Source organism: Gracilinanus agilis, chromosome 1, assembly GCF_016433145.1.
Source record: "Gracilinanus agilis isolate LMUSP501 chromosome 1, AgileGrace, whole genome shotgun sequence".
NCBI lineage: Eukaryota > Metazoa > Chordata > Mammalia > Didelphimorphia > Didelphidae > Gracilinanus > Gracilinanus agilis.
The window spans coordinates 758439802-758456107 of record NC_058130.1 but is presented as its reverse complement, the minus strand read 5'-3'; the positions used below and the strand labels follow the sequence as shown (position 1 = coordinate 758456107).

At 42.6% G+C, this 16306-nt stretch overlaps 1 protein-coding gene across 1 annotated transcript; it reads left to right on the top strand.

Moving 5' to 3' along the window:
• Window positions 1-9449: 9449 nt before the first annotated feature.
• IQCD (IQ motif containing D) lies at window positions 9450-14527 on the top strand. Its single transcript, XM_044658796.1, has 4 exons — window positions 9450-10175; window positions 10514-10747; window positions 11448-11519; window positions 14153-14527. The coding sequence occupies exons 1-4, from the start codon at window positions 9450-9452 to the stop codon at window positions 14432-14434; spliced, it is 1314 nt and encodes a 437-aa protein (XP_044514731.1). The 3' UTR covers window positions 14435-14527.
• The last annotated feature ends 1779 nt before the right edge of the window (window positions 14528-16306 follow it).

The following is a 16306-nucleotide window of genomic DNA, read 5'->3' as shown; positions in this document are numbered from 1 at the left end:
GGAGGACTAAGCTAATGAGCCCTTCTTATCGCGTTCGCAGTTGGAAGGGACCCCAGAGGACATCTGATCTAACCCCCTGGCTTTACAAACGAGGAAATGAGACCCCAGAAGGCAGAGCCAGGAAGTGAACTTAGAAGCAAATATGAATATATGAGTTAGAAGGGGTCTCAGATCCAATCCTTTCAGTATGCAAATAGGGAAACCGAGGCACAAAGAGATCCAGACTCACGGGGCCAGATAAAGGGCAAATCAGGGACTGATCTAGTAGTCTTCTGGCCCCCAGGCCCATTAATTTGCTGTAATCATCCACTGAATTTATTTTTGATGTGAGGGATTTGAAATGATGCAGACTCCAACTCCACCTACTGGGTCATTCCCTAAAATCAGTCTTTCCTTCAATAAGTATGTATTTTTAAATTTATTTTTTAAAAACTTTGCCTTCTGTCTTGGAATCAATACTGTGTATTGGTCCAAGACAGAAGATTGGTAAAGATTAGGTAATGAGGATTAAGTGACTTGTCCAGGATCACACAGCTAAGAAGTGTTTGAGGCCAGACTTGAACCCATCTCCAGGCTTAGCTCTCAATCTACTGTGCCATCTAGCTGCTCCCCTTCAATAAATATTTATTAAAGCATTTGCCAAGCTTGAGGCAGCTAAATGGTTCAGTGGATAGAGTACTGGGCTTGGATTCAGGAAGACCAGAATTAATCCTCAGATACTTACTAGCTTTGTTAACCTGGGCAAGTTACTTAACCACCATTGCCTACTTCTTACCTCTCTTCTGCCTTGGAACCAATACTTAGTACTGATTCGAGGACAGAAGGTAAGAGTTTTTTTTTTTTAAATAGAAGGAAAGAAAGAATGAGGAGCCTGATGAGAAGAAAGAAGAGAAAAATAAAATTGGAGTATAAAAAGCCCTGGTTTGTATGTCTTCAAACCCTGACCCTGCCACTAATGATGTGTGACCTTGTGCAAGATGTTTGAATTTCTCTAGGCCACCAATTTCATCCTCTGCCCAATGATGGTATCAGACTAGATGATCTCAAAGGTTGTTCTAGCTGTGAACTTGAAACAAGTTCTGAGGTCTTAATCATGAAGTCATAAGACTATAGAGAATCAAAGGGCTCATCTAGTCCAAACTGTACTTGAACAAAATCCCTGTCTACTCATACCTAACATGGTCTCATCTAGTCTTTGCTTAAAGACCTCTAATGAGGGGGAACCCACTACCTCTCGAGATAGCCCACTGTACATTAGGAGACCTTTCATTGTTAGAAAAGTTTTTCCTGATTTTGGGGCCTAAATCTCTCTTTTTTTTTTAATTTTTAATTCCACCCCCCCCATTACATGTTAGTACAATTTTCAATAATCATTTTCTGACATTTTCTGATCCATGTTCTCTCTCTCTTTCCCATCCCTCCCCCTCTCCCCAATACAGCAGCCAATATGGTACAGATCACACATATGTTATCACAAAATACATTTTTCCATATGTGTCAGGTTATAAAAGAAGACACATATCCCTTTACAATAGAGAAAAATTCATGGAGGAAATAAAGTGGAAAATGTCATGCTTGATTCTGCATTCAGACTTCATAAATTCCATCTATAGGGGTGAATAACTTTTCATCATTAGTCCCTTGGATTTCTTGCATTTCTGATAATAATTAAGTCATTCACAGTTTATCATCATAATTATTGTTGTTGCTATGTATAACAGTCTCCTGGTTTTGCTCATTTCACTTTGCATCCCTTCATATAAATCTTTCCAGGTTTTTTTTTTTTGTGTGTGTGTTAATCTTGGTGATAAAACCATAAATAACCTAATGTGAAAAATAGTATGCTTTGATCTGCACCTAACTCCAATGGTTCTTTTTCTGGAGGTGGATAGCATTTTTTGTCATAAGTCCTTTGAATTGTCCTGGATCATTGTATTGCTGAGAGTAGTTGTCTATCACAATTGATTATTCCACAATATTGCTGTTACTGTGTACAATATTCTCCTGGTTCTACTTATTTCACTCTGCATCAATTCATGCAGTTCTTTCCAGATTTTTTCTGAAGACATCCTGCTTATCACTTCTTATGGCATAATAGTATTCCGTCACCATCATATACCAGAATTTGTTCAGCCATCTCCAATTGATGGATATCCCTTCAATACACAACAAAAAGAACTGCTGTAAATATTTTTTTTTAACAAGTAGATCCTTTCCCTTGATCTCTGGGATATAGACCCAGTAATGATATTACAAGTATGCACAGTTTTATAGCCCTTTGGATATAGCTCTAAATTGCCCTCCACTATGTTTAGATTAGTTCATGACTCTACCAACAATGCATTAGTGTCCTAATTTAAGCAGAAACAAATGTAATAATTCTTCATAACAGCTCTTCTTCAAATAAACTAAAGACTGCTAACATTTCATTCCCCCCACTCCTCAGTGATTTCCTTAAACCAGTCCTTATATGGCATGATGCCCTTCTCTGAACACTCTACAACTTATCAATGTCTTTTTTTTAAAAAACCTCTTAGAATGGATACTATCAGTTTCAATGCAGAAGAGCAGTAATGACTAGACAAGGAGGTTAAGTGACTTGCCCCATCCAGGGTCACATAGCTAAGAAGTGTCTGAGGCCAGATTTGAACCCAGGATCTCCCATCTCCAGGCCTCTCTTTTTACTGAGGTTCCCATTATTTCCATCCTATAATACTTCCATGTTGGTGAGAACCAGATCTAGGTAGAATTTTCCTTTGTTCACTCTTCCACCCTTTTTTGATTGATGAAATTGTTATGAACGCTAGTCAAATTTTTAGATGTTTGACTTTTGGTGGTTAGAGAACTCCAGGAGTTCTAACTACCCATTCAATGGATAATTGAAGTCTCATATAACACATGTGAGGTATTTTCCAAACTCCTGATCTATTTCTTATTTCTGGCCTAGGTGGTCTCCAAGTGTTCACTAGTGATAATCTCATTTCTGATTCTGCCTCTTCTGATTTTTACTAAATGCCCTCCTCAGCTATACTTATCCTGGACTCCTTTATATGAGTAAATCTTCTTCATAAAAAATGATGCTGTGTACATCATTTGGGACCTTACCCTTCTGACCGTTTAAGAGAAAAGAGAAGAAAAGAAGCATGTCATAGGAAGAACCTTGGACTGGGTATCAGTAAACCTGGGTCCTAGTTCTGTCTCTGCCACTAATAGGACGTGTGTCGTGACCTGGGGCCAATAACTCTGTGCCATGGAAGGATGAGACAAGATGACTCACAAGGACCTTCCCAGATCTGCTATTTTATGATCTTAAGAGCCCTTCCAACCTTGACAATCAGTGTTCAAAGGTTTGTTTCAGATCTTTGTTCTGAGAACTCTCTTGTCTTGGACATTTTATCTTATCCTTCCAGCTCTGACGTTCTCTGTTCTAAGTATTATCCATACTATTCTTTTTTTTAACCCTTCCCTTCTGTCTTAGAATCAACAGAAAGATTGGTTCCAATGCAGAAGAGCAGTAGAGCCAGAGAGTTGGGGTGAAGTGACTTGCCCAGGGTCACACAGCTAGGAAGTGTCTGAGGTCAGATTTGAACCTAGATCTTCCTGACTTCAGGCCTGGCACTGTATCTACTGAGCTGCCTGGCTGCCTCTGGTGTGTGTATATATATATATATTGGGGGGGGAGGGATTTTTTTTAACATACATTTTACCTTCTTTTGGCAGGCATTCAAAATGTGAGCCTAGGAAAAGAAAATGGGAAAATGAGAATGCAAGGTAAAACCAAAATAGAAATAATGATAAAGAATTGAACACAGGTCCATAAAGCTTCTGTTCTTTCTCATCTGTTCACCCTAACCTCCAGCATGTATAGGGCAACTTTGATACAGTAGCATCCTTCTTTTCCCCATCCTTTTCTGTATTCAGAACAAGAAGACAGGATCCTGGACCTAGAGCTGAAAGAGACCCTTGAGGTTATCCAGTCCAACCCCCTCATCTTGCTAGTGAAGAAACAGAGGCCCAGCCAGATGAAGTGATTTGCCCCACATCACTCTGTAAGCATCAGAGGTGTGATTTGAAACCAGGTCCCTGGACTCTAGAATCAGCATCTCTCCTTTTCTCCACTAAATACTTCCCTTATTGGTCATAATTGCCAAAAAAATTAGGCTTTGGATAGTCTATAGAGGAAACCAGTTAATCAACAAGCATTTATTTTATTTTATTTATTTTTTTTGTCATGCAAAACCCACGTCCATATTGCTCATTGTTGCAAGAAGCAAAGCTGTAGGTAACCCGAACCCTCAAATAAAACCATGAAAACACTGATGTGAAAGACAACTCTGACAGTTCTTTCTCTGGAGATGGAGAGCCTTCCCCGTCAGCAGTCTTTCAGGATTATCCCATATTAGTGCCTTTAGCAGGCATTTTTTAGGTCCTACTATCTATCTGGCTCTGTACTAAAGTCTGGGACTACAAGTAGAAGCAGCTACATGGTGTGGTGAAGAGAGTGCTGGACCTGGAGTCCAGACTCATCTTTCCCAGTTCAAATCAGACACTTCCTCGCTGTGGGATCCTGAGCAAGTCACTTCACCCTGCTGGCCTCAGTTTCCCTATATGTAAAGTGAGCTGGAGAAGGAAATGGCCAACCACTCTAGTATATTTGCCAAGAAAACCTCAAATGGGGTTAAGAAGTGTCAGACACAGATTGAACAATAACAACCCAAAGAGAAAGAGAAAGATAAACTGTCCCTGTCTCTAAGGAGCTCATATTCTAACCGGGGAAGACAATGAATAAGAGGGAACTGGAGACTGGAGGCAGCTGGCATAGGAGGTACATGGCCTGGGGACCTGGTAGAGAAGAGAGAATTGGAGTTGAGTCAGCCAGCAATACAGCCAGGAGAAGAAGGATGACTATATCTTGAGCCTGGGCCTCCTCCTTAAATGAGAGGTTCTGGGAGGAAGCAGCCAGTGAGAAGGTGAGGCCTTGTGAGAGGTAGCCCAGGGGTGGAGTGAGCTTCCAGGGGGAGATTCTGGGACTTGATAATGCCCCGTGGAGGGGAGCTAGCTGTGAAATTACAATTCTGTGTGGAGCCAAGATGGTCAAGATTCCATCCTATCTAATACATCATTTGTCTCCCACTCTAATCCTTTGCTTTGGTCTTCTGAGGCTCCTCGTTGTTCTCCAGAGGCCACCTGACATTTTACCTTTACTTAAAGAAACAAATGACGTGCCAGGTTGAAAATAGACCTCTTAAAAGTAAGGACAGTCTACACATTTGTTGGGTTTTGATGAGTCGACATATCTGTATCAGCTGAAATAGAACTATAGCACAGTACTGCCGAGCTCTGGGTGCCACGAGGGTGAAAAGACTGGAGTTTGTGGGAAAGATCTGGAATTTAGCACATTGAGGGCTGGAAGCCAAGAGTTCTGACCTTACCACGAACTCACCCTGAAACCTTATTGTCTCTCTGTCTCGTTTTCTTCATCAGGAAAACAGAGTTGGATTAGACAATTTCTAAACACTCTCCTGGTTTTGGCACTCCGTATTCTAAGTGCCCTCCCAGTTGTGACATTCCCAGTTCTTATACCCTTCCAGATCTGACATTTGGGGTACTAAAGGTCCTGTGCTCTGCCATTTTCCATGCCCTGACATTCCCTTAGGAACAGAGGGAACATTTTTGTAAGTATGTGGCAAGGGTGTTCCCTGGAGTCAAATCATGCCTCCGCCATTTCATACCTGTTGTGACCTTAGACAAGCCACGCCATTTCCCCGGGACTCGCAGCATCCTTGTCTACAGAATGAAGGCTTTGGGTTGGGGGCCTCCGAGCCACGAACCCCGTCCCTTGTCATTGCCTTGACCTTGGACATCGCCCCATAAAAAAAACCTTGGCTCATGGGCCAAGGTTCCATGTTCTCTGTGAAGCCTTCCCTGATTGCTCCTTCCCACATCCTTCCTGTAGCACCTTTGTGTCTGCTGCTCACCTGGCATTTCATCAGCTTCCCACCTCCAGCCTCAGGCACTGGAGCAAGAAGGCCTGATTTGTTGGGTTTTTTCTTTTGTATCTCCACACCATCTACTATGGTGCCATAGAGTAGGGGTTCAATAAATATTTGGTGATTGAAAGAATGAAGAAATACTAACTTTACAGTGTCCTATGAGTTCCCCAAAAGTTAGGTATAAATTAAATTTTTGGTGCATCTTATCATTTCGAGAGAATTGGCTATTTGCAGTTATTCTTTTTTTTTTTTTTTAATTTTTTTTTTAAACCCTTAACTTCTGTGTATTGGTTCCTTGGCGGAAGAGTGGTAAGGGTGGGCAATGGGGGTCAAGTGACTTGCCCAGGGTCACACAGCTGGGAAGGGTCTGAGGACGGATTTGAACCTAGGACCTCCCGTCTCTAGGCCTGGCTCTCAATCCACTGAGCTACCCAGCTGCCCCTATTTGCAGTTATTCTGCCTTTATTCCTTTCTTAAAACAGGAAGTTCTTTTGAAATGTCAGATAACATTCTCTCTCTCTCTCTCTCTCTTTCTCTCTCTCTCTCTCTCTCTCTCTCATACAAATTTCTTTTTATACAAGTTACTTTAAAGTGTCACACACACACACACACACACACACATATCCCTTCCATATTGTGACTTTCCCCATCACGGTTTTGATATATTTCACAGGTTGGCAGAAATTAAATGGGCACTTTTAGGGAGATTTGTGGAAGCCTTAGATGACAGGAAAAGTCCAATAGTAGATGATGTAGACAAAGTTTAGACATTCAGAAAGGCATAAAATATATGTATAGTATGTACATTTTTATCATATTTTATTTTTAAATACCATAAATATACACAATTTCTTTTACTATAAACATTCCATAAAAGAAAAAGAAAAAAACCCTCAAACTTCTTCTCTGGTACAAAGGTAGAACCAAAACATTTGGCTCAGATTTTCTAGAACTTGTGGGTGCTGCACCCCTAACCTTGGCAGTGTTGAAGGGGATAACTACATACGTATTTTTGTTGTTGTTTAGTCATTTCAGTCATGGCAGATTCCTCATGATTCCATTTGAGGTTTTCTTGGCAAGATACTGGAGTGGTTTGTCATTTCCTTCTTGTAAGAAAAAAAAAAACACATCTGGGCCATAATCCAGAGCTGAAAATATCCAACTTTATTTCGTGGGTAAATAGAGTCGGAGACGTCACCGCACCTTGCCTGTGGCAAAGACCTCATATAGATGTTCCCGGTTTGTTTTATAGGCTTTTGACAAGTTAACTAACAAAAGTGATTAACAAAACGAAATGTCCAAAATATTTCCTAAAGCTTAGGAAATATTTGCCAAGAGAGGTAGTAAATTCTAATAAAAGGTCTACGACAGGTCGTCCCCATTTGTCCTTGTCCTGGCAATTTAGCACCAATTAAGACTCCTTATTTGGACATCAGAAGAATTTGCAAAGATCAGGGCCTATTTTATTTTATTTTATTTTATTTTTTAGGGCCTCTTTTCTCTGCCCCATCCTCTAGAATGTGTGATCCATGGTATGGCCCAAGTTTGGTCCATCATTGCAGTGTGGAAGTAACAACAACAGTAAATATGGGAATGAATTTGATGAGGATTAATTGATAGTATAAATAATAGACTGACATAATCGATCTTAACTCACTGTACCGGCTTAAAGATAAGCCAGAGGTGCCTCTCTTGGTCATAAAAATCTGAGGATCCTGTTATTGACACAAATCCTTATAAGAGCAAATACTACTAGTAAGAAATTCCATCTTCTGCAGCCAACTCAATGCTTGTTTGTCCTCTTTTTCAGGAATCAGGATTCAGCCGAACTGTGCCCTTAACATTCCAAGGCTGATAGCAGAAGCTCTTAAGCTCACTCTCTCCTTATCTACCGCTATGCTTATATGCAGTTCATTCACTCATTAGGGCTAACTTTTTCTAAAATCATAGTTACCTTTACTGCCTACAGGTTTATGTGTTATCCCCTTGGTGTATGGTTAATGATATCAAAGCAATACATGCAATTTCATTTTTTCCTTCTCTAGCCCATTTCATGGATGAGGAAACCGAGGCAAAGAGGGTTAAGCAACTTGTCTAGGGTCACGCAGCTAGTAAAACTTGGGTCCTTCAGACTTCAAGCCTGGCACTTTATGCACTGTGCCACCTCGCTGCCCCTCTCTATGTATATGTAGACCTATATGTACAGGGGAAAGTTCATATGCCTACATGTATGTAAATGTATATATGTAGACCAGTGGTTCCCAAACTTTTTTGGCCTTCCACCCCCTTTCCAGAAAAAATATTACTTAGCACCCTGGAAATTAATTTTTTTTTAATTTTAATAGCAATTAATAGGAAAGATAAGATAGCAATTAATAGGAAAGATAAATGCACACTGTGGCCATCACTGCTTCCCTGGATCACTGCAGCGCCCACCAGGGGGCGGTGGCGCCCACTTTGGGAATCACTGATGTATAGGTAAAAATTCAAGTGTCTTTGAATTATAAGCCATTGATTTCTGATGAGTACCAGAGCTTTTTTTTTTTTTTAACCCCTTACCTTCTGTCTTAGTATTAATTCTAAGACAGAAGAGTGGTAAGGACTAGGCAATTAAGGTTCAGTGGCTTTCCTGGGGTCATATAGCTAGGAAGAATCCAAGGCCAGATTTGAACCCATGCCTTCCCAACTCGAGACCTGGAGCTTTATCCCTTTATCCACAGTGCTACTTAGCTGACTCCACCATAGGTTTTTGAAAATATTAAAATAATAAATTATTTTTGTATTTACTCATTAAAATTTAAAAAAATTTTATTAATTAAAAAATTAAAAAGTAAATTAAAATTATTTCAAAGTCATTCAAACAGAAAATCTTTTGGTTAAAAATCAATGGAAGGGCAGCTAAATGGCTCTGTAGATTGAGAGCCAAGCCTAGAGAAGGGAGGTCCTGGGTTCAAATGTAGCCTCAGATACTTCCTAGCTGTGTGATCCTAGGCAAGTCACTTGACCCCCATTACATAGCCCTTACCCCTCTTCTACCCTTTCCAGTACACAGTATTGATTCCAAGACACAAGATAAGAGTTTTTTAAAAAATCAATGGAAAGTGGCCAGTGGCCAAGTCCTTCCATTCCAGCTCATAAGTTGTACCCAAAATGGTGCTGGAACAACAACCCAGCCCTCTGGAGGCTCTGGTAGAGACAATTGATGCTTTCCATTCAGGACTCAAGAGTAAGATTTGCACATGGTTGGAGAACACCGAGTCTCAGCTCCTATTTATGTGGTTTCCAGACTGGCCAAACCTTTAGGAAGTCTCTGCTTACTCTTCCTTCCTTCTTTTTCAGAGTTCCCAGTGTCGGGGTGGAGAATCTGCAGAACCCACAAAGCTTTCAAGTAAAGGCTGAGACCTGTGTACACCCCAAAGCCAAGAGTAGCTCTAGGACAAACCAGCGGCATCCACCATGGCGATGGACGTGCTTGTGGCTCCCCTCTACCAGGGCTCTGAGATTTCCACTGGTAACAGGCCCAGGGTAGGCTTGGGCCTGGGTGCCAAAAAAGCCTTGCTCTCATGCGGAAACACCAGCCAACTGGACCCAGCTCGGACCAAACTCACCACCATCGAGACCAAGAGGATCATTGCTGTTCTGGATGAAACCATCCACAAGGTAGAGCTGATCACGCTGCTGTCGGCAGCCGCGTACAACCCCGAGAGTCTGGAGGGCCTGTGGGATGACGACACCATAAACGCCGTCCGAGAACACGAGGACCTGTGCAACAGCCTCCTGGAGCAGGTGAACCTGGTCAGAGAAGAGGAGGAAGAGGCTGAAGTGATGGCCGAAGATCAGCTGCAGCTCCAAGTGGAGGAGCACAAACAGAGGATCACACTCCTCAAAGACGAGGTTAAGAGCTCTGCCCGCAACACCCTGAGGATCTTCCTGATCAACATCCCAGCCGGGGAAATCTTTCGGACCCACATCGTGGGGAGAAGCGAGGAGGCCGATGTTTTTCTCCAAAGCCTGATTGAATTCAGAAACTTTGTGTTCGAGAAGCTCCTCACCAGCCCCATGGAGGAGAAGGAGAAGGTCGAATTCATGAACGAAATCATTCTCAGGGACAAGAAGAACACCGAGATGATCCAGGATCTCGAGTCACAGCTCTCTAGCACCATCAAATCCAGGGATACCCAGGTAGGCCTGGGGGGAGCCCGAGAGCCTGTGGGGATGGCTCAGGGCCTGCCTGGGCAGCGTTGGGAATGCCCTGGAAATGAAAGGAGCAATGGCTGCTGATGGCAATGAGGTTAGATGCAGGGAATGGATTTTTTTTTTAATGACATTTGAACCCAGGACCTCCCATTTCTAGGCTTGATTCTCAACCCACTGGGCCACCTAACTGCTCCTGAAACCCACAGTGGAATTCCCTCTTGGCCCAAGGCTTTCACCGGAGAGACTTCCCAGCCTTCCTGGGGAGAGGCCGATTTCCAGCTACTCCGGGGCTCATGGGCTCTTCTCTTCTTTCTCTGCCTCAGGTAGAGAAGGAAAACTTCGTGATCCGGGAACTTAAAAGCCACCTGCACCAGGTGCTCAAGTTCTCTGAAAGCCACCTCCTGCGCACCAAGCAAGAGGCCAAGAAGCAGCAGAAGGCCGAGCTGAGGGCCTCTCAGATCCGCATCACAAAGATCCAACAGGATATCCTCATGCTCAAGACCCAGTACCATAATCTCACTATGGAGAACCGGGAGAGCGAACAGGGGCTCAGAAAGGTATGGGAGGGGGGCAAGGAGATGGCTCCATGAACACAGCACCAGGCCTGGACACGGGAGGTCCTGGGTTCCTATCTGACCTCACATAGACACTTCTAGTGGAATGACCCTGGGCGAGTCACGTCACCCCCATTGCCTAGCCCTCGCTGCTCCTCTGCCTCAGAGCCAGTATCCAGTATTGATTCTAAGAGAGAAGGTGAGGGTTTAAAAAGAGAGAGAGCAATCGCGAGGGGGCAGGTAGTTGGAGATGCCCCATCTTATCTGTGAAGAACTCTGTCGCAAGGATGAGGGAGGGGAGAAGAGGACAATCCAAGCCACTCAGGTAAGATGCAGGACCTCGACAGCAGGGCATGGAAAGCCCCTGTTGGTGTGTTCTGGCCAGCAGACTCTGTAAGACCTTTCCTACCTCCCATGGACACAAAGGCCCTTTTCCCTGCCAGTCCGATACTGATAAGAATCGAGCTCCCCTCCCCAAGCCGGGTCGTTTCTGTAGCTGCGTGCCTTAACTGGTGTTAGCAAAGCCGGCTTTCAGGCGTGAACAGAAATCCGAACCAGGAGACTCTCCTGGGCTCTTAGCAGACACCCAATGAATGCAACCAGGCCTTGGTTGAATGATGAGGAGCCGGGTCTTCAGGGTTCTGTTGATTACTTTGCCAACATGGTTAAATAATTTCTGCCTTTTTATGTTTTGTTTTTCTAGAAGAAATATAAACTAGAGACAGAAATAGAGAACTGGATCCAAAAATATGATACGGAGATGGGAGAAAAGCAGGTAAGGGTCCCTTTCCTTTCCTTTCATGTAATTATTCCAAAGACCCCAGATTATTTTCCTTATTCTATTTTCTTTCTTTTTTCACTTATTCTATTTTAAAAGAATATTTTTTCCCAATTACATGTAAAAATAATTGTTAACATTTTTTAAAGTCCTTACTTTAGAATCAGTTCTGCAGATAGGTTGTAAGGTAGAAGAGCTATAAGGGCTAGATAATGGGGATTAAGTGACTTAACCAGGGTCATACTGCTAGGAAGTATCTGACCCCTCTGTCTCTGGGTATGGCTCTCAATCCACTGAGACACTTAGCTGCTCTCTTAACAGTTGTTTTTTTTTTTAATTTTGAGTCCCATATTTTCTCCCTCCTTCCCTTACCCCCTCCGTCAGACAGCAAAAATTTGATAGAGGTTATACATGTGCAGTCGTGCAAAACATATTTCCATATTAGGTTGTAAAAGAAAATAAAGACATCCTCTACCCCTAGAAAAAAAACCATGAAAAAATAAAATAAAAAATAATATGCTTCAATCTTCAATCAGACTCTCAGTTCTCACTGGAGGCAGATAACATTTTCATCCTTCAGAAGTCCTTTGGAATTGTCTTAGACCAGTGATGGGCAAACTTTTTAAAGAGGGGCCAAAGGAAAGGAAATGCTCATCTGTTGGTCTGTTTCTAAGGCAACTCTTTCAAAGTTTCATTGTATTGTATCCTGCTCATTGTATTTGTCAGATTAGGAATAATGTCGCCAGGCAGGATGGAACATTTCAGGGGGCCACATTTGGCCCCCAGGCCGCAGTTTGCCCATCACTGTTAGATCATTGGATGAGAATAGCCAAATCATTCACAGTCGATCATCATATAATATTTCTATTACTGTGTACACTGTTGTTCTGATTCTGCTCACTTCACTTTGCATCAGTTCATATGAGTCTTTCTAGGTTTTTCTGAAATAGTCCTGCTTGTCATTTCTTATAGCAGAATAACATCACAAACATATATCTCAACTTGTCCAGCCATTCCCCAACTGATGGGTAGCATCCCTTCAATTCCCAGTTCTTTGCCACCACACACAACACACAAAAAAGCTGCTATCAATATTTTCGTTTATACAGGTGCTCTTTCTTTCTTCCTTCCTTCCTGCCTTTCTTTCCTTCTTTTTTTTCTTCCTTCCTTCCTTCCTTCCTTCCTTCCTTCCTCCCTCCCTCCCTCCCTCCTTCCTCCCTCCCTCCTCTCCCTCCCTTCTTCCTTTCCTCCCTCCTTTCCTCCCTCCTTCCTTCCTTCCTTCCTTTCTTTCTTTCTTTGTTTAAATAATCTCCTTGGAAACAAAGAAGAAAAAGAACTGCTTAAACACATGGGTTGATGCGGACATGATTTGGGAAGTAAACTCGAAACTACCACACCAATGCAACTATCAATAATATGGAAATAGGTCTTGATCAATGAATGACACATGAAGAAGCCAGTGGAAATGCACATTGGCTATGGGTGGGGCTGGGGGGGGGTTGAGGGGAGAGTAAGAACACGAATCATGTAACCATGGAAAAATTTTCTAAAAAATAAAATTTCAAAAAAAAAAAACAGCTTAAAAATAAATAAATAATCTCCTTGGAATACAGACTTAGTGGTATTACTGAATCAGAGGGTATGTACAGTTTCACAACATTGTGTGAAATTTCAAATTGTTCTCTAAAATAGTTGGATCAGTTCACAACTTAACAGTATATTAGTGTTCCAATTTTCCCACATCCTCTTCAACATGTCATTTTCCTTTATTTTTTGTCATATTAGTCAGTCTGATAGGTATGAGATGATATCTCAGAGTTGTTTTAATTTCCATTTATCTAATTAATAGTGGTTTAGAACATTTTTTAATGTAATTATAGGTAACTTTGATCTCATTATCTAAAAACTGCCTGTTTATATCCTTTATTTAGCAATTGGAGAATGATTTCTATTCTTATAAATTTGACTCTGTTTGCTATATATTTGAAAAATGAGACCTTTATCAGAAAAGCTTCCTATAAAATTTGTGCCCCCCACTCCAACTTTCTGATTTCTTTTTTTTTTTTACTTTTTAATTTAAAAAATTGTTTTAGAATATTTTCCCATGGTTACACGATTCATGTTCTTTCCCTCCCCCCATACCCCCTCCATCTGCCTCACCATAGCCAACATGCAATTCCTCTGGGTTTTATATGTATCTGATTTCCTTTTAACTGTGGCTGCATTGGTTTTGCGTGTGCAAAATCTTTTAAATGTAATACAATCAAAATGATCCATTTTACATTATGTAATGTTCTCTATTTCTTGTTTGGTCATAAATTCTTCTCTTATCCATAGATCTGAGAGAGAAGCTATCCCACATCCCCTGATTTGTTTATGGCAGCACTCTTTGTCTAATTTTAGGTACCCATTTTAACTTTATCTTGGTATACAGTATGAGATGTTGGTCTGTATCCAGTTTCTGCCAGACTCCTTTCCATTTTTCCCAGGAGTTTTTGTCAGATAGTGAGTTCTTACACTCTTGGGCACTTGCAGAATTAACTAGTCTAGGAGGGATGTCGCCATGTCCTTCCCAGTGTCCATATGAAGAGGATTTCCTCAATGATCCCAAACTACCTGGTTCCCTTTAGGCTGAATTAGAAGAGCTGGACGAGATCTATACGGAGGAGAAGGCCCAGTTGGCAGAGCTGAGGACAAAGCATGCGGTCTTGGTTGAGGAGTTTGTCCAGATCAGGGACGAGAGACTCATCAGCTCCAAGAAGAAGCTAGAGGCCGAGCAGGAGATGGCCCTCATGGTGCGGGCTGCCACCCTCATCCAGGCCTTCTGGAAGGGCTATTTGGTCAGGTCGTTACTGAAGTCAAAGCGGAAGAAGAAAGGCAAGGGCAAAGGCAAAGGCAAAGGCAAAAAATAAGGCACTGCCCAGGGGCTCCTCAGGTGGGAACTGCTCTGTGCCTCCAGCACTCGTGGCTCTTTTCCCTCCCTGCCCCTTCTCTGTCCATCCTTCCAGGACCAGCCACACTGGCATCAAGAACCCTGTGGATTCTACTGGATTGACCCAGGTGAGGCTTCTTCCTGCCTGGGACCAGGCTTTGGGTAGGTGCTTGCACATACCTCCAAATGGCGAGAGAGCACAGGCTGCCTCTGCCAATCACTGACACAAACTTCTGTGACCATGCCGAGCCTGCAGACACAGAACACGGCGGTCATCTTCAGGCCTTCCCTCTTTCTGTACTCGAGCCAATAAAAGTCAAGTCCATTCCTTTACCCCACCCCGGGCATCTTTTCCCCAGTGAGAGCAGTGCAGGTGTTTGGGCCACGAGGGCAGACGGCGTTCATCGGGTCTACGGTTCTCGGAGAGCTCCCATGAGCAAGCCCATCACTCTTCTCTCTCCACTGTTCCAGCCTCGACTCAGCTTGGAAGAGTCAATACGAGGTTTTCCCCATCCCATCTTGTAACAGCTTGGAAAGAGGCCTGGTAGAGGGATGGGGCCGAATTCACTCAGGCCTGGCTGCTGATTCCCCTGTTCTCTGGGTTTTAAACTCATGGGAAAAGGGGGAGAATCCAGGTGTAGCAGATACACCACGTATGTACAGACATGCACATGGGGACACGCCTTTCCCTGCAGGCCTAGGATGAGGCCTCATCAAACAATGGAAACCACTCGAGTTTTTAAGGTTACATGGGGCAGCACACAAGTGGAAAGGGCCTGCCTGGCTGAATTGCATGTCCATTATCCCAAGACCAACCCAGCCAAGTTCAGGGAACCTCCTCCCCAGGTCATGAACCTTGTTTCTTAAGCTACAATTCACAGCAGCCATTCAGGCAGTAGCTAGTCTCTTCCAAGGAAGTTCGATGTTCTGCAAATTCTACTAAAACAAGGGTCCACCTAGGGACCCTGTAGAATTGGTTTCCACTATAATCTTACGTAGTTTATTTGACGCATATAACATTATGCTCAGAAAGGCTCTGTGGGCTTGACCAGACTGTCGGAATTAAGAAGAACCCTTTAGAGTAGGCACAGAAGCGGCCTCTTTTAAGCTGTGGAAGGAGAACCCATATTGACAAAACAGCTCCTTGAAATACACCTGCACTTATATGCAGCTTCCATCATGGTTGTGATATATTGTGAATTAGTATAAAAAATTAAATGGGAATTTGGGGGTGGGGTGGGGCTGTGAAAGCCAGTAGACACAAAAAATGTTTGGAAACTAAGAAATGCATAAAATGTATGTATAGTAACATTCTCTTAATATCTTAAATATACATAATTTTTTTTTCAAGTTAAATTAAGTTTGTGAAAAGAACATGAAAGCTAGCAGATGACACACAAAGGCTAGAAGTGCAGCTCCCTTAACACTGACCTATGACCAAATACTTAACCCAAATTTGACAATAAGGTACTGTTAATAAAAAGAACAAAATCCAGACTTCTTTAGTACAAAGGCTAAACATTTTTATGTGGATTTTCCAGATCGTGGGGACACCGTGTCCCTAACTCCTATGATATGGAAGAGATATCTATATTTTAATATTTAAGGGCCTGCAACCTCCTTGTTTTTCTTAGAAGGGGCCAGGCTAAAGGGTCAATCTGAATTTCCCTGAACCCATCCTCAGAGCAGCCCCAGCCCTGGCAGCAAAGGATCGCCTGTGGGCATGGTGTAGAGAGGATTCTCTTTATAGGACTGTAAAGTTGGATGAGAAGGGGAATGAGCTCCCTTCCCTCTCAACACTGTCACTGATTCTGGCATGGGTAGAACCTGGGACCTTTCTAGCACTGCGGGT

Excerpts from the sequence above, each read along its gene's own strand:
- IQCD (XM_044658796.1), top strand. The coding sequence starts at position 9,450 with ATGGCGATGGACGTGCTTGTGGCTCCCCTCTACCAGGGCTCTGAGATT. Across the intron at positions 10,748-11,447 it reads GCGAACAGGGGCTCAGAAAG|AAGAAATATAAACTAGAGAC; the intron begins GTATGGGAGGGG and ends TTGTTTTTCTAG. Across the intron at positions 11,520-14,152 it reads CGGAGATGGGAGAAAAGCAG|GCTGAATTAGAAGAGCTGGA; the intron begins GTAAGGGTCCCT and ends GGTTCCCTTTAG.